The sequence below is a fragment of the Crocodylus siamensis genome, chromosome 1, assembly GCF_052110815.1.
Source record: "Crocodylus siamensis isolate JL-2025a chromosome 1, ASM5211081v1, whole genome shotgun sequence".
Classification (NCBI taxonomy): domain Eukaryota; kingdom Metazoa; phylum Chordata; order Crocodylia; family Crocodylidae; genus Crocodylus; species Crocodylus siamensis.
The window spans coordinates 112822866-112848713 of NC_143395.1; the positions used below are offsets into that span (position 1 = coordinate 112822866).

General features: G+C 43.1%; 1 protein-coding gene across 10 annotated transcripts in view; it reads right to left on the minus strand.

Annotated features, from left to right (window-relative positions):
• The window catches only part of PLAGL1 (PLAG1 like zinc finger 1), a 78284-nt gene that overhangs the window by 7969 nt on the left and 44467 nt on the right, over positions 1-25848 (minus strand). For all 10 annotated transcript variants that reach the window (XM_090040829.1, XM_090040848.1, XM_090040838.1 and 7 more), the window contains 5 exons: positions 14038-14193; positions 12530-12642; positions 9116-9265; positions 2751-2876; positions 187-683 (listed from right to left, as the gene is read on the minus strand). In XM_090040829.1, coding sequence (XP_089896955.1) covers positions 187-683; positions 2751-2876; positions 9116-9265; positions 12530-12642; positions 14038-14193 — 1042 coding nt within the window. The remainder of the gene's footprint in view (positions 1-186; positions 684-2750; positions 2877-9115; positions 9266-12529; positions 12643-14037; positions 14194-25848) is intronic.

Here is a 25848-nt window from a genome sequence, read left to right on the forward strand (position 1 = left end):
AAACACTTCGAATAGCTACTCTGATTGCAAGTAAAGGAAGCAAGGTGTCTAGCAGCTAAAGCAAACAAATAGGAAAGATAGATGTTAGGGAATAATTGTCATTCGTCTCTCCTAACAAAAAGACATCACTTCACCTCCCCACACACACCCACCAGAAAAGATGGCTGGTGCCTCAAGGACTTGTACCTTATTAGTTTATATTTGGAAAGGAAAGCTTTTGTGCATCCGTGCTCTGAACACTTGTAGGGACGCTCCCCTGTGTGGCTGTAAGTGTGGAGTGTGAGCTTTTCAACTGAATCAAATAGCTTTCCACAGAGTTGGCAGTGGAAACTGTCTGGCTGCTTCATTTCTCTTCCCTTCATCAGTGAAGACTGGCCACTTCTCCATTTTGGCACAAACCTCGCAATGGGATTGCAAATTCTTCCTGAGCTGGTGCAGCTAAGCTTTGCACCAGGGGAACAGGAAATGGCCCCGTAGCACTGGACAGTGCTTTTGCCCAAGGCAGTTCCTCTCAGTTTCCCTTTGGGCTTGCTCTTGTTTTTTACAGGTCCCAATTTATTTGGTAGTCTGAAGCTGGGAGTAAGGGCTCGGTCTTCATTGATGCACTGGTGAGATTCCAACAGAGCAAAAGTCCCAAAAACGTGACTACAACTGGAGCATATCCAAGGGTCTGCAGAATCTCTCTGCAACAAGAACAACAAAAACAGTTCCTTCATATTAACCACTGTCAAGGGAAAGGTCACATTCTTCTCAACAGACCTGACTTCTTTTTGGTATCCTCAAGATCTCTCAGTGCCCTCAGTGACATGTATTTAAACTGTGTCACCAGATTGCTATTCAGCTGGAAATGTAGTGGTCATAAGCCCTTGCCACACATTACACTTAATATGCGATTAACCAATTAATCAGTTCTTAAACTGTGACCCCATTACACATTCAATCAATTAATGGTGTGATAAAACAAGGAATACGCTTCAAAGTTATTCCACAAAAGATGTGTAATAACTTTGTGGCTCCTTCCCATCACACCATTAATGAATTGAGCATGTAGCCAGGTGCTCCCCTGTGGCTGGGAGCTCTGTCAGCTGCAGTCAGCTGGATCCCACAGTCACATCTGTCATACGTGTGTGGCATGGCAGAAGGTGTGGTTGCGTGGATGGTGCATCAGCTCCTACCACACCCTTACCTGAATGGCAGGGGCCTTAGCAGTCTACAAGCACAAAAGTAAATAACTGGCTTAATGCTGATGCTTATTTCATATCTTTCATTTTAACAGCTATGCTAACTTTTTGAGCACTTACTTCACCTTTGCTTTTTCTCTACAAAGTGAATTTCAGCAGGCACATCTACATGAAACATTTACTGCACAGCTGACTAATTAACTGAGCAGTAAACATCTCAGCATCTACATGTGTGCCCCTATTAGGGTGCACAAAGCTAATGAACCCTGCAGCAGGGTAGTATTTGTAAATACAAGGTACTACCCTGCTGCAGAGGGTTTTTTTGTACACAGCTTCACATGTGTAGACCAACCCAGCTGGCTAGGGCATGGGGGCTGCCTGCCAGCTAGCCCCATACTGAAGGACCCTCACACCACAGCCAGCTGGGGCTGCTGTGGCCCAACTCAGTGTGCTGCAGTCTGGATGCATGTGTAAATGGTGCACCTGGGAGCTCCTGGAAGCCATAAACTTCGTGACAATAAGTACAGATGCATCCAATGTCTCTATGTTTGCTCCTGTTATGAAAGTGCTAGTCACAGTTCTACTGTTAGGCATGAGTCAAGCTTTATAGGTAATTTTAGGAGAATATTCTCCGATACTGAAGCTCTATAAACTCTCGGGCCAGATGTACAGTTCTACCAACAGCACTGCATTGTGTCCAGCTATGCCAGTGGTGCTTAACCCCCGGGCTGCAGACTGAATTTGGTGCATGGGCCTGTATCATCTGGCCCACAGAGGCTCCCCACAGGTCTGAAAATGTGGTGACAGGGAAGCAGTGACAGCATTACCTGCTGTGGCTTCCGGAGTCGTGGTTCTTGATAACACAAATCTTTGTGCTGGATCCTGCTGGAATGCAGGATTGGTCCATGGCCAGTCAGCTATCAGGTTGTTTCATGGCTGAATCTAGCACATGGAGCTAGGGCAATGCACAGGGTCGCTTTATAGTCAGAACTTGTACATAGGGCTAGATCAGCATGCGGGGTCACACCTGCAGACCAACCCTACACTCACCCCAAGCTGGATCAAGTATACAGATTGATCCCACCCTACCCCACCATTCATCCAGTCCACAGGGCTGAAAGGTTGAGCATCACTCTTCTATGCTGACACAGGCAAAGAGAAAAATAATATTACAGTAGAAGAACCACTACACAGATGAAGCTGAAACAGCCTAGCTAAGCTTGAGAGGAGAACACGAACACTAGACAGTGGGTGACAGGAGAACTATAAGCACTGGAGGACTAGGGCTTCTAAGAATAAATGTTACCCTGTCCGTCTTTCCAAAGCTTTCCATTAACGTGGCACTACTGGATCAGATACCACTAGATTACAAACAGAGCATATGATGTACAATACACCTGCAAGTGGCACCTTTCCTTTGCTACTTGATTCAAATTGTTTTTTCTCAATGTTAGCCAACTAATCTATCATCCTCTTTTCAAACTGCCATTCTCATGTAAGCTGACTACAAAGCAAATGAGCAGATTTTAGAATGTAAGCCCAGTGTTGCCTTGACTATAGGATACTTACTATTGTTGAAACTGGTGGTAAAGTGTAGATATCAGATTCTTCTTTAATGACAACTGCAGAAGCTTCCATAAATTTGGCATAATCTGCTGCATACCACACTTTTAATTCTGTGTGGGGTTCAATTGGCTGTAAATGAAAGAAAACTCCCAGTGTTTACATGAATCATTGCTGTTTTGATAGAAAACTATCATACCTTATTCAAAACAGATAGTATTTTGTTTATCTTTACAGATCTTTCCTTTATAGCTAATTAGATGGTTGATAGCTTACTCTCAGGATTTAGTTGTTTTGAGAAATACTACTTAACATGACTTGAAAATCACAAGGTTGTTGTTTTTACAATTCCTAAAGACAGGAAGGAAGAAATATAAACAAAGGTCGCTGAGAATAAAGCCAACGTAAATACCAGGATTATTTCATAATATGTATAGCCAATGACAGAGAAGACCAGAAAAATAAATGGAGATATATAGGAAAAGATATCTGGCTAAGAACTTCCTGAATGTATAAAACCAGGGAAGAGAGGTAGCTTTGGGAGTCAAGATTTTTTTCCTTTCCAAAATTTCACAAACAAGCCATTATCCTACCTTATTTTTTCATATTCTATTTTTGGATAGCCCCAAGAAGGAAAAAAAATCTTACCTTAGAGTAAATAAAAGGTAAGTGACAGAGATCTGGGGTTGGGGGCTGTGCACCAGAGCTTGGGGTCACGCACCAGGGCCCAGCATGCTTGAGCTGGCACCACACATTGGGCCCAATCCAACATGCCAGCACTGGGGCCACATGCCAGGGACTGATCTGGCACACTGACACTGGGGCTGTGTGCTGGATCCCAATCTGGTGCACAGTTGAGGAGAAGGACTCCCCATGTGTCCAGAAATTTGTTGGCAGTGAGGGAAGGCGAGGGCAGGAGTGGTGGCAGCATTAATTGCTATGGCTCCCAGAAGCATGGCAATTAATGCTGTTCTGGCCCCCACTGCCTCCAGTTTCCAGACCCATGGGGAACTTTTGTTGCCTATAATATGTACCCCAATTTTTCCTAGCTGGTTGTGGGGAAGAAGTTATGGATTATACATGAGAAGATACAGTCTGCACCCAAGGGTATTATTGGCTACAGCTACGCTGCAAATCTATACCATACCTTTATTTTACTCTTAACTGACTTTGTTGAAGTAGATCATTGCTGATGTGGAAGAAACAGTATAGAAGGCAAAACGCTGCACCTTCTGATACAGCATATGAATCTTTACAATGCAATTATTACCTAGCATCAGAGCTGGACAAACAGATGCTACAGTTTCATAGTTTCATAGTAGGGTCGGAAGGGACCTGAGCAGATCATCAAATCCGACCCCCTGCCATGGCAGGAAAAGAGTACTGGGGACAAACGACCACAGAAAGGTGATTGTCTAGCCTTGTCTTAAAGACCGCCAGGGTAGGAGCCAGCACCACTTTGCTTGGAAGTTGGTTCCAGATCCTAGCCGCCCTGACCGTGAAGTAGCACCTCCTGATGTCCAGTCTGAATCGACCCTCCACCAGCTTGTGACCGTTATTTCTTGTCACTCCTGGGAGTGCTCGGAGGAACAGGGACTCCCCCTGTGCCTGCTGGTCCCCTCTGACTAGTTTGTAGCAGGCCACTAGATCCCCCTCAGCCTTCTCTTGTGGAGGCTGGACAGGTTCAGATCCCATAGCCTCTCCTTGTAGGGCCTGCCCTGCTGCGCCCTGATTATGTGAGTGGCCCTCCTCTGGACCTTCTGCATGTTGTTCACATCCCTCTTGAAGTGCGCCACCCAGAACTGGACGCAGTACTCTAGCTGAAGCCTGAACAGTGCCGCATAGAGGGGGAGTATCACCTCCTTGGACCTGCTTGAGATGCATCTGTGGATGCATGACAAGGTGCGGTTGGCCTTCCTTACTGCATCCCCACGCTGTCGGCCCATGTTCATCTTGGCATCAATAATGACTCCAAGATCCTTTTCTGCCTCTGCACTCACGAGAAGGGAGTTCCCCACCCTGTAGGTATGGTGCTGGTTCTTCCTCCCCAGGTGCATCACCTTGCACTTGTCAGTGTTGAATCCCGTCCTATTCTCGTCCGCCCACCCCTGTAACCTGTCTAGGTCCAATTGTAGCCTATTCCTTCCTTTTAACGTGCCAACTTCCCCCCACTTTCTAGTGATGTCTGCGAATTTGAACAGGGTGCTTTTTACCCCCTCGTCCAAGTCACTGGTGAAGACGTTGAACAGTGCAGGCCCAAGGACCGAGCCCTGGGGGACCCCTCTGCCCACATCCCTCCAAGTAGAAAATGACCCATCCACCACCACTCTCTGGGTGCGGCCCTCCAGCCAGTTGGCGACCCATTAGACTGTGTGGGTGTCGACACCACAGTACCCCAGTTTCTTAATGAGAACAGGGTGAGAGACAGTGTTGAAGGCCTTCCGAAAGTCCAGGAAGACTATATCCACTGCTACCCCTGCATCTAAGGATTTGGTGACCTGGTCATAGAACGCCACCAGGTTGGTCTGACAGAAACTGCCTCTAATGAACCCATGTTGGTTGCCCCTAAGCATAATCTCCCCTGCTGGCCCCTCATGGACATGTGCCAGAATAATTATCTCAAAAAGCTTACCCAGGATCAAGGTAAGACGAACTGGCCTATAGTTCCCCAGGTCCTCCTTCCTCCCTTTTTTGAAGATGAGAACCACGCTGGCCCTCTTCCAGTCCTCTGGCACCATACCAGAGTACCACGAGTGCTCGTACAGCCATGCCAGGGGTCCCGCAATGACCTCAGCTAATTCCCTCAGCACTCTGGGGTGGAGATCGTCCGGACCAACTGGATTAAATACATCCCTCCAGAAGCTCCCTGACTAGGTCCTCACTGACCCTTGACCTGGGGCTTAGGGGGGCCAAGTGGGGGGGCTGATCTGGTCCCTGCTCAGGAAAATGGAGGCAAAGAAGTCATTAAATAGGTTAGCTTTGTCACCTGGTGCGACAACCAAATTTCCTAGCGTGTCTTGCAGGGGCCCCATGTTACCCGGTACCTTCTTTTTGCCCCCTATGTATTTAAAAAAGGACTTCTTGTTGTCCTTGATCTGGGAAGCTAGTCCTAGTTCCATTTCTGCCTTGGCCTTCCTGACCACCCCCCTGCACCCCAATCAACCGCAGTATAATCCTCCCTGGTGATGGCCCCTCCTTTCCATTGGGTGTGTGCCTCCCTTTTAGCTAAGAAACATTCCCGGATTCTTTTGGTGAGTCATGGGGGCTTTTGCGCTCTCCTGCCCCCTTTGATCTGTGTTGGGATTACCTTCCTTTGGGTTTGGAGGATTGTCTCCTTAAGGAGCGACCACTCTTCTTGGACACCTGGCTCCCCTCCCCTCTGGGACCTCAGTGCTTCCCCAGCTATTCTCCTTAGCTCACTGAAGTCTGTCCTCCTGAAATCTAGGGCTGCTGCCTTGCTGCAGGCCTTTGCCACCTTGCGCTGGATGGTGAATTCCAGCAGGCAATGATCACTGTCGCCCAGGTGGCCGAGCACCCGCAGCCCCCTCACCAGGTCGTCACGCATGGCCAGCACCAGGTCCAACAAGGCGTCTCCCCTGGTGGGGCTGTGCATCTCCTGAGTTAGATGGAGGTCCTGCATTCTGGCTAGAAACCTACGTGAGCGGTCAGACCTGGCTGACTGCTCTTCCCAGCAGATGTCTGGAAAGTTCAGGTCACCCATGATGACCACACCCTTTGACCTAACTACCTAGTAATACCACAGTGGTCAAAGAGATTTAGGGTATAGGTGATTCTTACTCTCTCATATAATTCTACAGTGCTACCACTTCCCTATTCTTTCATCCATGTTTCCTTATCCTTCAGATTTAAGTTATTTTATTCCTTTTTGTTTGGTACTGCTGTTCTCTGCAAGTCCATTTAGCATCTGACAAAGTAAGTTGTTGCCTATGAAAGATCAGACATTTCTGAATAAGCACTCTGCCTTGCTTTATGCATATACTTCTCAACTTCTTGCTTTTAAAATATGCATTCTTGGAATTTTAGTCAGAAGGGCATCTTTGCACATGCTCCATTGCGGGGGAGGTGCTTTAATTATAGTGGTTCATTCAATGAGCTTTAGTTAAAGTGACCCTACTGCCATTTTGAAGCACAGGGACACTGAATACACAAGACGCAGAGACTGCTGGAGCACACTAATTAGCACGCTTCAGCAGATTCAATTAATTGAAGTTTTTTTGCTTGCCCTCAGGCCAAATTCAACACATTTTCACAATGCGATGAGTGATATAATCATGTTGATAAAATCACAGTACTCTCTCTAATGTATTCCTCACATTGGATGTTCAAGGACAAACACTATTAGTAAAGACAAACAAAAGTTCCATGGAAATTGATAAAACTTTGCTCATTTGCACCAATACAGGGTTTGCCCTGTAGTATTTAAATTATACAGGAAAATAAAAGCTAAGTTCCTTGTCACAACAATCTTCAAAGAAAACGACTTGTTAAGACTTTCCAAATAATTTTAACACCATTAGTAATGATAATGGTATAGATACAAGAGGATGCATATGTGACCATATAAAATCACTTGTATAAAATCACAAATGCTGTTTATTTTATCAGACTTCTGGATACACAGCTACTATAAGACATAGTGTGAAAGCATGTCATCACAATCATCTATTCTTTATATTCTAGTAATATTTAAAGCTATGTTAGGACTTTATTCAAAGTGTTGTAAAACCATTAACTAGCTCATCTTCACAGTGCTGCATTGCAGTATTGCTGTCACTGTTCAGATGAAAAGAGAATAAAGCAATTAAATGATTTCCCTTATGCCACACAGAACATCTGTGGCAAAGCTCAGAATAGACATTGATAAGTTCTTAGCCTATGCTCCCATGGTCTTTCCTTTAGACTCTGCATTCTTTCAGTAATTTTTAATGTAGCTGTCAATGTTGTGCAGAAATTAATGGTAGTTAATTAAAAAAGAAAAACCAAGATCCATACATTTTGTTTATTGTATTACTAGAAAATCTTCAGCTTTGTTAAAGAAAAAAAGAGACTACATTGCAAGGACAGTTTCAGAGTAAAGTAAAATCTATGACTGACAAACTTTGGGCCAATTTCAGAGTATTGAAATCACCAACAAAACTCAAGAAGCAAGTACCTATATTATATTGTGACCTGTAATTCACAGCTTTTCTCAGGAGAAAAAAAAATCCTAAAAATACTGCATAAACTGATCATTTTTCAATAATATCACAATATTATGTAATTCTACAAGGCAAGTCTGTAGTTCCAGTAAAATCACTTTTTACTGGTAGGTAGAACATCAGGACAGTTCTCTTCAAGGAACCTTCAAAGTTGCTCAGTAACTAGCCTCTAAGAAGAGAAGAATTCTTTGGTTGTTTTCAGAAAAAAGAGGCTTTTCTATATGCAATGCTGCCACAGCAAATGCATCATGACTCATTAAGGGTTTAAGAACAAAAGACTTCTCATGACATTCATGTTTAAACTACAGTCACCATCTATGTTATTTGCAAGTGATGGTTTTACCACTCTCTGCTCTATCATTTTCTTTCTTATCCCAGTCACCAAGTTCCATGATACTAGCTGTGGTAAGAAAGCCCAGGTAGCACATATTTTAGTGTGGATTATGTGATTAGGAAAGGGTGTATGTCAGTGGTTCTCAACTGGTGCTGCAGCATCCCAGAGTGCCACAAGGCGCCCTCAAATGTACAATGACACAGCCAGGTAAAACTGCCATACACATACCTGCTGCATTAGGGGTCTCTGATCAGCCTAAAACAAGCAGGAGCAGGCCGCTGCTGTGACCCTCCCTGGTTCATCCCTCGAGCACCCTTTCCAGAAACAGGTGTGCAGGACAGTTCCACCCATTAGCCTCTTTCTAGTAGGAGCAAGGGCAGGGCAGAGGGAGGTCCAGACAGGAAGGGATGCATAACACCAGCCAGCCTCTGCCCATTTTAGGTTGATCAGAGTCAAAATGCAGGCAGGAGCCCTTCCTGGGCTGGCCCTTCCCCACATGCCACAGCCCTTCCTGGGCTGGTCATGCAGCAGGCATGTGGGGCACTTCCACTGGGAGGCAGCATAACCTAGATAAGCAGCACTGAGTTCAGTTGAGGCAGCACTATCAGTGGTTCTGAACTGGGAATGTCACCACATTCAAAAAAGTGGTGGAGAAGTGCCCTCACCCTGAAAAGGTTGAGAACCACTGGTGTATGTAATATAGATCAGATACATAAATATAACTGGCCTCTCAGTTGTGATAAGGCAAGTTAATTTTCTTCTGAATCTTTGCAAATTATTTAAATGTGAGTCATGTGAAGTGGTGCGGCAACAACTACCTTAATGGTTGTGAAGTAGACTTCTCCACAGTGCTGGTAGGCTACGAGAGTCTGTTCTTCTTGGTTCCGAGCCAACCGGACAAACATCATCCAGTTTCCACAGTCTTCATTAGGAGTGTCCAGAAAGTACTTTCCTCCATCTTTCAATACCTAAAGAAAGGAGATTGGAAAGTGGGGAAGAAGGATAGTTATAGCAGACCCCCTAGAAAAGAACATACTAACCTTTGTATTTCTGTGGGGTTTTTTGTTTTGTTTTGGGGTTTGTTTTTTTAATTATAAACTCCACTTTTTCTTGCTAATATGCCCTGAAAAATAACAATTGTTACAAAATAGATTATTCTTGTTGAGCTTACTAATAAAGGTTGAGAATGAGTGATTTCTAAAGCACCTAGTTACTAAAACAACTGCTGATATTTGTTTGGAATACAAAATTACAGGTTACATTTGACAACATCTGCAATATTGTTATTGTAGTATCTATAATATAAAAAGATAGTATTTTAAGATTTAAGCACAAATAAGTAGGCAGAAAGATTAATTTTGAACCTTAATGTGCTTCCTGAGTGCTTGATCTCTCCACTTTTAATGCTGTGTTAAAACTGTATTCTGCATGGAACAATATTGTCATTGATATGAAAAATCTGGCAAAGTCAATTCCCACTAAAGTGATATTTGAACACTCTCTTGACTGACCACATGTTGCATTCCTAAAAGGAGGTAAGTACTAATGAATAATCTTGCCATTCACTTCACTTCACTTTATTCCCTCTAGATTCCTTTTAAATGGAAAAAGAGAAGGAATATGCTGGGAAGGAGGTCTTAGATCTGTTGCTGAAGCTGCGCATCCATGGTGATCATGCTAACACTTCATACAGATATCCCATGCATCTGTTCCATTAACCCAGTGATTCTCAACCAGAGTGCTGCAGCACCCTGAGGTGCTCTGAGAACCTTTCCAGGGTGCCACAGGTTGCCACACAACATTAACACCATTAGGTGTGCAAACATGAATCACAAGATAAACTCAGAGATTTCAAATAGAATCCATAGTGTTAAAAATATTTCGACCTGTTGTAGTCTCTCTCAGTTCTTTGGAATGGAAAAGTTGCGCTTGTTTTTCTTTAGTCAAAAAAATGAGTGAAAAATAAGAGCTGGAATTATCCAAGGATTGCTCTGAGTCTAAAAAGGTTGAGAACTATTACATTAATCATCTGAAAGTTTACAAAAAGTTATGAAGCAGTTACGTGACATTTTCTTGCCTATTAAGAAATTGTTGCCTAAGCTTGCTAAGTTTGTGATTAAAATACATTTTTTTCTGGAGAAATCCTAGGCTCAGTCACACACTCAGGATTCTAGAAGACAGAAAACAAAGTTCCTTTCACTGTGCTGTAAGAAATTCAGATAAAAATCTGCTCCCATTCTCTGCATCTGGGGAAGTAACTCATAGATGAGTAAGAACTATGCCTTTAGGATACACCTATATGCTAATTAAAAGCATAGGAAGTCCAAGAGGCGACCATGATGGAGACTACAACTTGGTTAAAAGATAGCTAAGAGAAAGAAAATAAATGTGTTGATTCATCCATGCTGGAATACATGTTATATTTCCTGTTCCAGTAAGAAGTGCAGAAAGAAGGGGAGGTGGAGAAAAATTCACCCCAATGAAAAGCAGGTGCTGTTTGCAATGTCAGCTTGCCATAAGTGGCCCACTGGGAGGTTAATTCTGTGCATAACTTGTTTTAAGAGATTTCCACTAGCAACAGGTGTCAGAAGGAATGGATTGTATCAGCTAATGCTGCTTGCTTCTGAGGCTGTGTTGCCTGGCTGTGGGTTATCAAGCAGGGGGCAGTGGGTATCCTGTGCTAATTCATCTATTTCCAATGCAAATACATTATATTAGCCATAAATGGTATACTCCAGAATGAAATCAAAGTCAGTGGTACTTTCAGTTTATATGAGAGGGTCTACTTACATATAGCTAGATACTGAAATACATCTCTATAGTCGGACCAAAATACAAAAGGGTTACTGTAGTAAAAACCCCACAGTAGTCGGCACACTGCCATGACCTTCCTCAGCCCCATCCTGTGCAATCCATAAAGGGTGATGGATTGGGAGAGAGCAGTTTACAAAGGTAAAAAGATAACCAAGTTTGTGGCAGTGAAGAGAAGAGGACAGACTGTCAGTTCTTGACTCCTGGAGAACAGCTTACTGAAGGCAGAAATGGGATACTCTGAAAAGTCTTACGGGGTAGGGGGTTCCCTAAATACCTCCAGCACCTCACAGCACTCTGCTCTACCCCTGATTCAGCTGTCTCTGAGCCCTGGTACCACCTAAGTGTGCCAGCGAAGGGATGTGGGAGTAGAGTCTACCAGGTTTATTATCATGGACTCCATAAAAGGAAGACAGTTCGAGCATGGAGTACCATGGAACATCCCAAAGGGAAGAGAATTCTACCATGAGTTGGTGTTACTTTATTTGTGTTTGGTTCCTTTTGTCCACTAATAACCCCGGAAGGCATCGGCTTCTACAGGCCATGCCAAGGTCCCCTATAACTGGACCTAGACATCATAGCCCAGAGACTAGATGACACCTGGGTTCCCTGGGTGAGAAATTCCATACAGGTATATATACAGGCTGAATACTATTTGCATCACAGTAGTGCCCAAAGGCCTCAATCAGGATCAGAATCGGTGGGCATTATACAAATATGTAGAAAGAGATGGTAGCTTACTAACTTGCAATTTCAATATACAAGATAAACAAGAAGCAGTGTGTCAAATATTATATCTCTTGTGATAATATTTTTATAAGTCCCCGTATTGACCGCTTTGCTATCTGTGCCATTGATGTTGATTCAGTGCATCAAGCTTCATTTGTTTGGTGACAGAGTTGTTTTAAGTATTTTTCCCCTCCTTTAAGGCTACCAAAAGTATCAAAGCTTTACCTGTGCTCCTCTACCCCATGGGACAACTTCCTAATATTAAGCAGCCTCTGCATTCATGTATAGGTGCCCTCTATTGTAAGGTACTAGAAAAAGGCACATTAGCCTATTTTTATGCACATTGGTGAAAACGCACCGTTTTTATGTGACACTTTAATATGCATTAAAATAGGGTAATGCACATTTAAGCACATGTGTAGGTGTGCTCAGTATGCGATATTTTAATCAGGTTATGTATATTGTTAAATGGAAAAATAAATGGAATAATTTAACCTGGAAGTTAAGAAACTTTGGCAGAGGTGCTCTTATCATATGTTAACATCAAAGTCTTACATCAGGAACATACACAGGAAAAAGAAAGATGCTTATGATCCTTACAGATAAGCAGAAATACATCTAAGCTCTCTTGTAATACCCTGAAGCCCCATAAAGCAAATTTTCCAAGGCCCAGCCGAACTGGAGTTGGTTACCTGCAGAACTAGCCTGCTGTCATCATAGTGGGTCAGTTTTGTAGACAGTTTGCCAACATATGGACCAAATTGTGTTCTCTTCTGTATGACTTTCTTAGCAAACACTCCCAGGACTGTGAATAAAAGTGAGACCAGTCTAAGATGAATACACATATCATTAACTATTTCCTAAATATTTACAACTGAGAGAAAAGAACCAGCCAAAAAAAAAGATGGACAAAATGAAGTCTTCTAAATGAGTGACCAAGATATGAACCATGGGCTAGATCCAGCCCACAGACCTGCAGGGCTCCCATGGGTCTAGAAATTTCGTGGTGCAGCAAGCAGTGGCAGCATTAATTGCTCTGCAGGCCAGATAATACAGCACCGCACACCAGATTGGACCTGAGGACCAGCCCTGTGAAACAGACTGAGCCCATAGATTGGCCCTGTACAACAGAACTGGCTTGTGAACCAACTTCTCACCAGTCATCTGGTTCATAGGGCCAGAAGAGCTGAGCACCACTGTCCAACACTACAGCTGAGCAACATATCAGGAAAATTGTTCTACTAGGTAGAAACCTTAAAATGTACAAGAACCTGGAAACATTTTTAAAAATAGGATTTTGATTCATTGAATAATGTTTGGAAAGTCACAATGGATTGCACACTTTTCCCTTAAGAGAAAATTAAACAGTGAGATAGGTGTATGCAACACTCAAACCCGCTGATGTTTATCTGCTGATAAACAGCATTTCATATGCAAGGTGTTTCAAACACTGTATATATGACATATTGCTTTGTATAGTTTTGTCAAAAAATCCAAACCCAAAGTAAACTATTTTACAATGTCCATTATTCCTCTCCATGAATGTTAATGATAGCACCTTTTATTTTGTTACAAAGCTAACTATAATTAGATTTACAAAACGTAATGGACATATCTACAAATTAACAATGTCCAAGTCTGGGCACTACAAATTATCCTGTTGCCTGAAAAAAAACATTCTGTCTATAGTACCGATCAGAAATTCTGAAACTGTGAATTGGACAAAATCTTACAGGCTTCCTGACTTTTTGAGGGGAGTGGGGAAAGGGGAAGTTTAATTACTGCTTTGTTTATAAGTTTCTGTTGAATGCTCTCTTTGTATACCTCCATCACAGTCAATTGAAAAAAACCTATCAGTCATACTGCATCGCTATTGATTTTGAATATTTCTAGTTAGGTTATCTACAATGACATTTGCTCAACAAAGCAAATCAGCCTCATGCTGTTAGTGTATATGGCATTCAAGTTCATGGTGGCATTCTGCCATCAATCTGCGTGGAAATTCATGGAAAGCCAAGCACCAAAAAAACCCTAAAAAACCCCAAAAACTCAATAGCTGGATTTCTGACCTTAATCATACTCATCCAAAAAGATAGGCTGTGCACAACTGCCTGAAGCAAAGACCACCTCTAAGTTACAAACCAATATTCATACTCTTGTCCCTCCTAAAGACTGCACCTATAAGAGCTAAAATACTTACTCTGTTGGTTCTCAGCTCGCAGCTCCAGCACTTGTAAAGTGAGGTAGTGAGGTAGGGTAAGGCGGGCACGGCTAGGAATAACCCTGTCTTTAACCCTGATGAGTGGTCCATGGAGTTTGCATTCTCCTATAAGGTTTTTGCCACAGTCCTCACACCCTAAAAGTCAAGAAGAAAGCTCCTAATTATAAAAATATCATACTGTTTTCTACTTCACAACAAGTAGAGACTGGAAAAGAGAATGGAAGAGAATGAAAAAGGATTTCTGGCATTTATGCAGCAGATTTCATGCTGGAGGATCCCAAAATACGTCCAAGACTTTAAAGGGCACACAACCTATACACAGGGATAACTTCACCCTCAAATGAAATGCAGCCACCTCTGGAGAGCAGCAGAGCAAATATTCTGCAGTTACACAGCCACATAAATAAGACATAAGATTTATCTCAGGCTGCAATATTTCTTTAGCAACATCTTATCACACATGTATTCCCTGTTCTAACCAACAATTGTAGGTTAGCAAAGGAGATCATGGAAGTCATGGTAGCCTACTCAGTGTGAGCTCATGCAAAGTAAACAGTGCAGGTTGAAGGATTGTTCCTAAGCTCCAAAGACTCTAATGCTACAGTGCCCTAGCTGGTCAGAAACTGGCTCCCAATATTTGTGTGCAGACCTGGACATACGCATGGGTGAACCGAGCAGCTGTCTGGGGCCCAGACAGAAAGGGGGTCTGAAAAAATTACAGTTGCAAGAAAAAGTTGTAGTATTACTGGACTGGCAATGTTATCAATTGAAAACAAACTATTTAAAGATATTGATACCACAGATGCGATAAAGACTTTTGCAACAAAGAAAATAATTATCTTTGGCAAAGGGGGGCCTGGTACTAAAAGTTTGCCTGGGGCTGCCAGGAGTCTAGGTACAGCATTACTTGTGTGTATGTACATATACAGGAATTCTTCATCTTGCTCATTTTTTGAGCTCATGATGTTGAAGATGGAAAATATGTACGCTCAGAATTCTCAAAACCTTTGTTTACATGATCTAAATAATGGTCGTCAGAGGAACAACACAAAAAAAGTTTTTTAACCTAAGTTAACATTAACAATTTATACTAAATATAAATTACAGAATGCAGTTACAAAGTTGTGTAACTCCTGTCAGTAGCAAGTAGTTGTGCACCACTTCAGAAACTAGCCCTTAGTTTATACTGTAAAAACATGCTCCCTAGCCAGTCTCCAGAATTCAAGTGTAAACTGTTCTTAAAAAATAGGGTAATTTTATTCATTGTAAGCTACAGCACTGCTTACTGAAGCACAAAGGCCCAAAGCAGTATTATTTATACCTGTGTTAATACACAACACAAAAAGCTATTTATCATCATAGGGGTTAATGATCATCTCTTCTCTTAATAGTTTTGATGGTCCACCAATTAAGCTAACCTTGGCAATTGTCTGTTTACTACCTGCTCCTAATCTCTCTCTCTTTCACTCTCTCTCCCACAATTTTGCAGCCTTGAAGCCTCTCATGCTCTTTTTGGAACAATGGATCCACCCATAGAGATCAGTCTTCAGCAACAGCTATTGTTCCAGCCTTAATTAAGCAAGAAAGGGAGGGAGAATCAGCTAAAGACTAGGCTTTGAACCTGATCTGTACACTCATAACTCTGAAACAATATTTTTTTCTTCATTCTTTCAAAACAAGGTCCAGCTTATATTCCAGGACATGCTATATGAGAGAAAATACAGCATACTTTAAATTTTTCAGCAGCTTTAAAAATGCTAAAATGTTATCAATGTTTACTGGTAGTCTCTGAAGGGTATAGCTAGTAACAAAATGTTCAAAATTAAGAAAGTGAGCTTTGTTTGGCCTTTCGTTCAAATTCTACAAATGCTCACTTTCTCTATACAGCATGGGTCAGCTACCAGCATTAAAACAATGCAGTAGTAAGAAAATAGTTAAAACACCACACAAGCTTTTCTGATTTAGTTATGGTTTATGAATTAGTTAATTTCAAACTTAGCTTTACTGTTGGACCGAAAAGCTGGCAAACTACCTGTGCTTAAAAGAATTCTCTCTACATTGACATATAACATTAGCTCTAAACGTTTCATAACGGGGGAGCAGAAAACTATTTGAAGATGTTGAATTGTATAATGAAAATGAGCACCTGCATAATTCCAGTGCATCTTAATGATGTATCAAAGAGATTTAAAAAATACTTAGGACAATAACCTTTTATATTACAAAATACATTATTTCTATAATACTTAAAAAGTTGGAATTTATTAGACATCTTAGGAGGGAGAGAGTGTGTGTGTATTTATATTCAAAGTATATCTTAAATGAAAAAACCAAAATATACAAGTCCTGCATAGCTCCCATTGAAGTCAAAGGGAACTACATATTTATTCAGAAGCAGAATCTGGCCCAATAGATAACTACAAAGCAAAATTTAGGACAAATGGCACAAAAGGCATGTTTAGTTACTTAGATAACTTTTCTCAAGGGATAAATACAGACAGTCAAAAAGTCCAAGGCTGAATCAATTAAATCTTTGTAGGTTAGTCTAAATTGCATAGACTGAAGCGATAAGCAAGCGAACAGACATTGACTTTTGATTCCAGAAAGGTAGTAACATGCCTGCAGTGGCCCAGGCCAGAAATTGGCCCTACCCACTGATCCCTCTCTTACTTAAGCAGCCAGGCCAGATTGGGCCCTGACCATGCACCTCCCCCCTCTGCTTGAGTGGGGTGCAGGTGGGGAAGCCCCTACAAGGCAGACTGGGGTTGGTGTGGGCCAGGGTGAGGGTTTAAATCCCACTCCCGTCATATTCAGCTGGCTGAGAGGGAAAAGCCTCTAAGGGCTTCCCTGCCCACCCCATCAGGCAGACCCAGGCTGGAGTCCATGCAGGCCAGGGTGGGAATTTAAACCCCCCACATCCCTCCATCACACTCAGCTGGCCAGGCTGAGGCAGGGTTTGGCCATGCCCCACCCCTCCACTTGAGTAGGGGGGTGGGAGGAAAGCCTCTGAAGGCTTCCCTCCTCCCTGCTGGACAGAGCCCAGCTGGGGTCCAGTGCTAGGATTTTCCTCCTCACCCCCTTCTCTTCCAAGTTGCTCCATCTAGGAAGCAGAGGGACAGGGCAGACACTGTTCTGCTGGAGCAGACAATATAGCACAGCCCAGGATTGCAAAGCATCCTGGGATGTTGGAGGACTGTGAGTTAACTTGAATTGGGAGGGGATGTGGGACAGAAGTTCCATAAGTCAATTTAACCTAAATCAGTTAAGTATATGCTGTGGTAGTAAATTTAGTTGGGCTTCTGGCCTAGACTAGAAAAACAGACAGAGACCAGAAGTGCTGATAATGCTTTTTTCAGTTAAATGTTCTGAGATAAGGAATCCTGCATGCCTTGTTTTTGTCTTGATATATTAAACTGTGTATGGATGTTAAGTTTATTTTTCTCTCTGAGAAACCAGAAACTGATAACTATTTCTATAAGCACGTTTCACTCTTCTTTAAGTAAACAGCCTGTATGTCTGTGTGTGTGTCAGATCAGTGATTTACTATCCAAGGTCATATTTTTTTTTCCTTTCTCTGTCTTAAGTATAAATATGCTTGTAAACTTAGAGAGTTTGAGAAATCCTTTGAAACAGAGAAGCGGGTGATTCCCCTTGCTGTATGGAATTCTCCCTGTAATCACAGTATAGCCCTAAATAAAGAAAAGCTGGCTCTGTCAGTTCTGATTCAGCCACAACACAAAGTTTCATTTCATCCACAAGGCGACTACATCCAACCAGGTTTATCTTAAACTGGTTTTGGCCACTTTGAAAACGGTTTATGTGCACTGAGCTTCTGCTCTGTTACAGGTTTAAACCAGTTTCTGATCGCTTAAACTAGTCTTTGTGTAACTTCTGTCCCTAGAAGGTGCTGATTTCCTACGGTTTCAATTTACTGATGTGGGAGTTTAGTGTCTCTGAAAGTTACAGTATTGCCAGCTCCAAACATTTAGAAGTCTTAAAGTTGGTCAAAACCCATAAAATTGAAAGAAAAAAATTGAAACTCAAGAGTGTATTTCCTTTCTGCTATTTGACCCCTGAAATTTTATGTTTCCTAGCTAGTCTCTTCTACTATGTTTTTTGTTGTTGTTTTGTTTTTAAGGAAAACTAAAATGTGTAAATTCATCTTATTCTAGGAGTAGTAACTTTCAGGAATATACCAGTTGGCATGAGACCCTTGTTGCCATCAAGAATGAATTTAGGACCTTTTAATTTAGCACCTTACTATGGACTGTAGTACTGTTCCTTAAGCACTACATGTGAAAACATTACACTAAATCTTTATACTGGTATTTAGAAAGTTAAAAGGCAAGAGAGAGGGTAAAAATGAAAAAAAAATACTGAATAAAAAAACAGTTTAGGCAGCCAAATAATGATAATTTGGGAAACAGGAATGGTAACTCAACATGAAAGACACAAGAGACTTTTAGTAGTACTGGTAATCTGTGTTGCAGCTGATTTTGAATAATAAAATACTAGAAAGGCTAACTAAAACAAAACAAATCAAATACACAACTTTGTTTTAAAACAGTTGTGAAAGTCTTTTGCCTTCCAAAATTTTCTTTGCCACCCTTCCTATGTCTAAAACTACATCAATGTGGGTTGGGAAGGACTGGTAAAAAGCAATTCTTGGCAAGAGAGACATCAGTTTTATTCAGTTAGAGAGATAAATGAAACAGTGGAAAGTGTCTCTATGCCCATCTTCTATCGTTCAACAGTTATTTACCTATGATATAGATACTCAATGCCATTTTGTTTTAATATATTTATCTATCTACATATATGGGTACAAATATACTTTTTTTCATTTGATCTGGAAACTAAAATTCCAATGTCAGGCTTGAAAACAGACCATGAATATTTTTCCTCATGTTGTGTGAATACAGAGTAGGCCCCGATCCTTCAAAATGTACGCATGCCTTTATTGTAAGCACTGTGGGTAACAACAATGACGGCTAAGATTCATGCATGAGTGGACCCACTGGGTGCATTTACATGAGACACACCGGTGCAGTAGCAACGAGCTATTGTGCTGTAGCTCATTGCTACCATGCAGTAGCATTGCCAGGCGCTAACTGTGCAGTGAAAGTACTGCACAGTAGCATTGGGCAAAAACCCTACAGCAACAGTACTGTGCAGTAACACCAGGTACTGCAGTTATTTAACACTTACACAAGTACTTTAGTACTTATGAAAGTACTAAAAGACTCCACAGTAACAACTGTGCCGTCTGCTACACGTATAGACTTGGCCAGTGTACAGTCTTATCTACCATGTCCAAGATGGATCAGAACTGCACAGTTCTAAAGGTAACTGTACGTAGCTTCACTGAAGTAAGTGGCCTTCTAAGTCTCTTTAGATTCTTTTCCATAAAGCCCTGCAGACTAAGTGTTACTGTTCTCTACAAAAAATAGGTTTGTTAGATAGTTCCAATCATCATGATAATCATGTATGGTCAAATCACCGACTGTATTTGCTTTCAGAAGTATTGGTTGTCTAAGACACAAACACTCTTAGTCTCCCCGTCATACTTCTAATCAACATCCCTCTGAGTCACTCTGTCCTCTGTCTATAGTGATAACAAAGGTAGGGCTGAATAACTGGCCCTGACAGAAAGGACATTAACGGGCATTTTAATGCCTGCTAATATTGCCACCACCATTTTCAGTAATGCACAAGACTTTCTGATTAATTATCTTTCATATTGTTTGGCACTACAAAGTGGCTCAAAACAATGATTGGAGCTGCCTGAGCTTATTAATAAGGAAACCTTTTAACAAGAAACCTCTCAGTACTAATGTTCAGTAAGAGATGTGAAAAGAGTGCAGAGCAGGTTTTTACACTCCAGCTGTCCATACATAAAGAAAATTAATTGAACCATTTTTTCTTTTTATTAAAGACATCCGTTCATCTACAAGGGAAAAGCTAATGCTGGTCATCCACAATCACAATTTATTATTTTATTTCTGTAAAGTTTGTAGGTAAGTTTATCAAATAAACTGGAATAGTCAATCTGCCTCACCGAGACATGAGCAGGAGAGAAGGAGGTGAGAAGAGAGAGTAGGAAAAAGATCAACAGCCTTGAGAAGCTGTAGAGAACACTGGAAGGCTCAGTACTGAGAGTCACAGGAGACATGGGCCAACAGTGGTGATACATAAGGGGTGCACAGGGATGCACATGCACCCCCTGAGAGTGCCAGTGCACCCCCTGACCAGCCATGCTCCCTGCTTAGGTAATGGGCAGGCAGGAGCACCAGTGCCCCTACTGCGAGCACTGGCCGGGGAGTGTGAGAGCTGGATATAGGCCACAGCCACTTCCAGGAGCGCCGTGGCCACTCTCAGGAGCAGCGCAGCTGCTCATCAGTTGGCAAGTTTTGCTGCAAAGGGACACCCCCCTTTGGTTGGTGAGATTAGCCGCAGGGGAACCCCCGCAACGGTTGCTGACTGGTCACTGGGGAGGCATGTTCCCCCCATGACTAAAGTGGCACCAGTCGCCCATGTAGGCCAACATCCAAAGAGAAGTCAGGAAAAGCTTTTGGGGAGTTGAAGAGAGAACCCATAGACCAGTGATTCTCAATCAGGGTACCATGGAACCCTGGGGTACTGTGAGATTCTTTTAAAGGTGTAGCTGTGTACTTACTGTATGATATTAGCACTGTTAGGTCTGAAAACACCTATGCGTGATTCACAAGATAAAACCAGGGATTTCAAATAGGAATCTATAATGTCAAAAACATTCTGACCTGTTGTGGTCTTTGAGTTCTTTGAATTAGAAGAATTGCTCTATTATTTTTCCATAGTCAAAAAATGAATGAAAGCTAAGAGTTGGCATTTTGCAAGAGGGGTACTGAGTCTAACAAGAGTTGCCTTAAATCTAAAAAAGGTAAAAACCACTGCCTTATAAGCACTGCCAAAGAGAGACTAGGGTTTTTTGGGAAAGACAACAGATTTTCTTATGGAGGCACTTGTATTTTCGGCAATATGCAGTCTGGTCCCAAATGTGTCAATGGAATTAGACAAATTCTAATTTGTTTGATCACTCTGCTAACACAGGGGCCCAACAACCTGATATAAACCTCACAGAAATTAATGGAAATATTTCTCTTGGCTTTATTGGGCTCCAAATCAGACTAGAAGTAGCAGACAGATTTATACGCAGCTCAGGCAAATAGATGCAGTAACAGATGCAGAGAATCATAAGTGATTTTTTTAAAGGATCATTGCTTGATTTCATTAGTTTTGGTTCATAAAATGTGACATACTTTTAATGAAGTAAAGAGACGAGTGTGAGTGAGAACCCTTGCAACAGTCCAGGTTCTTCAACAGATTTGGGTCCAGGACAGTAATTGCTCTTCTGTCATTTCTTGGTTATGCACTTACCAACAGTTGAAACTGATGATGTTTTGCTAGAGTCACTGATGGAAGATATTTCTTTTCAAAGCTATGCAAATTAACTTCACTAACAATGCACCAGAATTCGAGCTACAAAAACAGATTTTTCTCATTATACCTGATGTATCTGAAATTCTTACATGGTCAGACTTAAAAACAACAAACATCTTTCCATAGTGATTTAGCTTCATAGGCATTAATATAAATCACTAACAATCTGGATGTCTTCTGAGTGTAACAAAATTGTTAGACGTCCTACTTTGACTTTCTGAGCTTAGGTGGAATAATGGTGACTTTTGTTTCAAGTTATAAGGCCCCTGCTAGAAAAGACTGTGGGCTTTGTTGTGCGCAAACAGCTGAAAAACATTGCCAAAAGCAGAACAGACACAAAGAACTGCTGTTATAGGGAGGATGTATCTAATCACAGAGTCAATGACCTTATCAATCCATGCCATTCCTCTACAATTCATCAATGTTGTAAACTCTTGAACAAACCTTTTAACAGTCCCCAGGTATCTGTCCTGTAAAGAGTTAGCTCCTATGTAAGTGACCCTGCTGACTCCTCCCTATACAACCAAAAGTATAGGGAAGAGTCTGGAAAAACTGAGGCACTGTAGTATGTAATAGTATCATGGGTCCAGCAGCCAGGGAGCAGGAAGCTGGCATCTCTAGGGCATGTGGGAAGGTAGCAGCGAGTTGCTGGGAAGTGAAAAATAGTGAGAAGGTAGGAAAAGTGGAGCAATTTATCTCTTTCAAATTCCTTCTCCACGTCACTATTTTGGACTGACAGATATCTTGACATCCTACCATTTAACTTCACTCAAGCCTTCTGTGAAAATTGAGTGCTTGATTTTATTTTAAACAAGTTAATGTATCATAACTAACAAGCTTGGAGCCTAAATTTTCCCAATGTATAAATACACTGATTTTAATCCGCACCCCCACCCCCGTTCATCCCCCAATACAGTGCTAAGCTTTATGCACGTTATCTATATTTTAAAAGATCATAAATCCCTGAGGACATTGCATTCTATTTCTATAAAGTGCCTTTTGTCTCACTGCCCAAGAGCCCCAAGCTAACAGATGATGATAAAAAAATCTACCAACCTAAATTTCAAAATGTGCTGAGTTGCCAAAATGCACTTGAAGTCAATGGGAACTGCTGGTACCCAGGATCTCTGAAAATCAGGTTTGAAAATTCCACAAAGTATCTAGAAACAGCTCTGTCTTTGTGTCTCTTTGGCTAGAGACAGACATTCAAAAAGCCCAAGCCTGAATTGATTTAATTTTTGCAGGTTAGTCTAATCAGCAGAGATTGAACCAATTGGCAAGTGGATAGACATTCACTTTTGATTCAGGAAATACAGACACATGCCTGCAGTGGCTCACGCTAGAAGCCAGGGGGTGCTAGAGCAAGCCCTCCCTTCCCTTCCACAGTGCTGAGCTGGGGGGGTGGTATAGCCAGGCCCTGACAGGATGCTATGATTAGGGAAGGATTTAAATCCCCTCCCTGCCCTGCACAGTCCCCAGCCAGGGTGTGCCTGGAAGGGGAGGGGGAAGCAGCCCTCACCAGGCTTTTCTCCCCACTCACTGCTCAGGGGGCAGGAGTGTTGTCAGCCCCCATCTAGCACTCTGAGGCAAAGTGGAGGGGAGAAAGGGGAGGCAGTACTGCTTGTGTGGAGTGCATGTATCTGGTGATACTGAGCTTTTCAATCTCTCTCCCTACTTCTTCACAGTGTCTGCAGCAAACTGATGGCACTCACAGGTCCCACACATTGCAAACCAAGTAATTTCTCACACCTCTCTCCAGAGCCAGACACAGGCATGGGTGAACCACATAGCTGGGGACTGGACAGAAAGGGGGCCCAAAAATGGTTATTTTGTTTCCATTGTCCAATTATTATTATTATTATCATCATCTCTGGCAAAGGGGTCCGATACTAAAACTTCACTCAAGAGTCTTGGTATGGTAGTGCCTCTGTCTCTCCCCTCTTGAACACTGTCAGATCGCAGCCTTTGAAACAAGCCAGCAGGGAGCTTATCAGGATACAAAGCTTTTATCAATCCATCAAAAAAACTAAAGGCCTCTCTCTCATTAGTACAAGCTCTCTTAAACAGCTTTTTCCAAGGCATTTGTAAGGAAGAACAGAGAGACATTACCAGCTGACCTGCTGATTAATTCCAAAAAGCCCTAAGTGGACACTGTTGTGTCTGCCTTTGTTCCAGTGAAACTGGAGACACACATAGACACCTCTCAGCATTAGCTATCGCAGGAGTGGTGTGACCCTGACCAGGTGCCGGCTGGGGTCTGTGCTGTGGGAGAAGTGAGGGAAGAAGAGGGGGATCCCTGTTTGAGCGGCCAAGTGGGGTAGGACAGGGGGAAGCCAGGCAGACGCTTCTCTGCCTGTGGTCTACACCTCCTTCTCAGCTAGCTAGAGCTATGACATTTAATAAGCCATAGAACGGAATGGCCTGGCTCTGGTTTAATGTGGGCTGGGTGGCCTTTGGTGGTTCACCTTCTACGACCAGGTATCTTGCCACCAAGACAAGGGAGAGGATGTTGACATATACCTAGACTTCCAAAAGGCCTTTGATCACCAGATCCTCATGGGAAAGTTGGAAGATTGTGGGCTTAACTGCTCGATGGTTAAGTGGGTAGGAAACTGTCTTTGAGTTAGGACCCAAAGAGTTCTTATGAACCAATCTGTGTCGTCCTGGCAAGAAGTGACCAGTGGTCTCCCTCGGGGTCCATGCTTTGTCCAGTGCTTTTCAACATCTTAATCTTTGGATGTGGGGGTGAAGAGCTTACAGGCCAAGTTCGGACAATGCCAAGTTATAGGGGAGCATGGTCATGCCTGAAGATAAGCTGGAAATTCAGGCAGACCTGGACAGGTTGGCAAGTTAGGCAGACCAGAACCAAATAAAATTCAGCATTGAGAGGTGTAAAGTGCTCCATCTAGGGGCAAAAAATCCCCAACATACCTACAGGTTAGGTGGCACCAATTTGACTATCACCATGACAGAAAGGGACCTGGGGGTAATAATCAACCACAGTATGAACATGAGCCATCAGTGCAATGCTGTAGCCAGCAGGGCAAGCACTACGCTGGCATGCATCAGTCAGTGCATCTCAAGCAAAACCAGGGAAGTGATTCTTCCACTGTACTCAGCACTGGTGGGGCCGCAGCTGGAGTACTGCATCCAGTTCTGGTCATCACACTTCAAACAAGCATGTGGAAAAACTGGAGAGAGTCCAGAGAAGAGCCACCCATATGATCAGGGACTTGCAAGACAAACCATACGAGGAGAGGCTGAAGGACATGAGCCTAAAAAAGAAAAGGCTAAGAGGGGACTTGGTAGCAGCTTACCACTACATCAGGGGAATATATCAAGAGCTCAGTGAACAACTGTTCACCAGGGCACCCTTGGGGAAAACCAGGAGTAATGGCCACAAACTCCTAGAAGACCGCTTCAGGCCCAACTCTAGGAAAAACTTCTTCACAGTCAGGGTGTCTAGACTGTGGAATAACTCCCCACAAAGGTGGTACCATCCCCTACCCTGGAAATCTTCAAGAGGAGACTAGACGGTCACCACGCTGTAGTCACCTGACCCCAGTTGTCTTTCCTGCCTAGTATGGGTGGCTGGATCTGATGGTCTTGGGAGGTCCCTTCCAGCCCCTAAAAATCTATGAATCATCATTGAGGCAGACTTTGCCTGCCCCTACACCGGGGGGGTGCAAAATATGGCCTGCAGGCCAGATCCGGCCCACAAGGTCATTCTATCTGGCCCGTGGCGCCCCTAAAAGATTTAGAAAATTAATATTTATCTGCCCTTGGTAAAAATGTCAGGAGCCAAGGGCAGTAGGACCCAGGGGAGGCCCACAACAGCAGGACCCGCCCAGCCCTGTCCCTCCAGCTAGAAGTCCCATGAGGGGCTTCTGGCCTGGGAGCATGTGGCTGCCCCGGCCGGAACTGCAGGTAAGAGGAAAGGCAGGGGGAAGGGCAGGGAAAAGTAGCCTGGGGAAAAGCTGAGTGTGGCCAGGGGGAAAGTGGCCCCTTGCCTGCCCCATGGCCAGCGCCCTGCACTGCAGCTGCTCGCAGCCCATGTGGGGCTGCCTGTGCCTGCTCCTGACAGCCCCGTGGGCTGCGAACAGCTGCAGCAGGGAGCGCCAGCCACAGGGTAGGGGAAGGGCCGGTCCCCCCCGCCGCACTAAGCTTTTCCCCAGGCTCCTTCCTGACATGGAGGAAAATGGCCCCTCCCCAGCCCTGTGGCTTACACCCTATGCTGCAGCTGTTCGCAGCCCATGTGTGGCTGTCTGGAGCAGGCACAGGGAGTGCAGCAGGGAGTGCTGGCCACAGGGC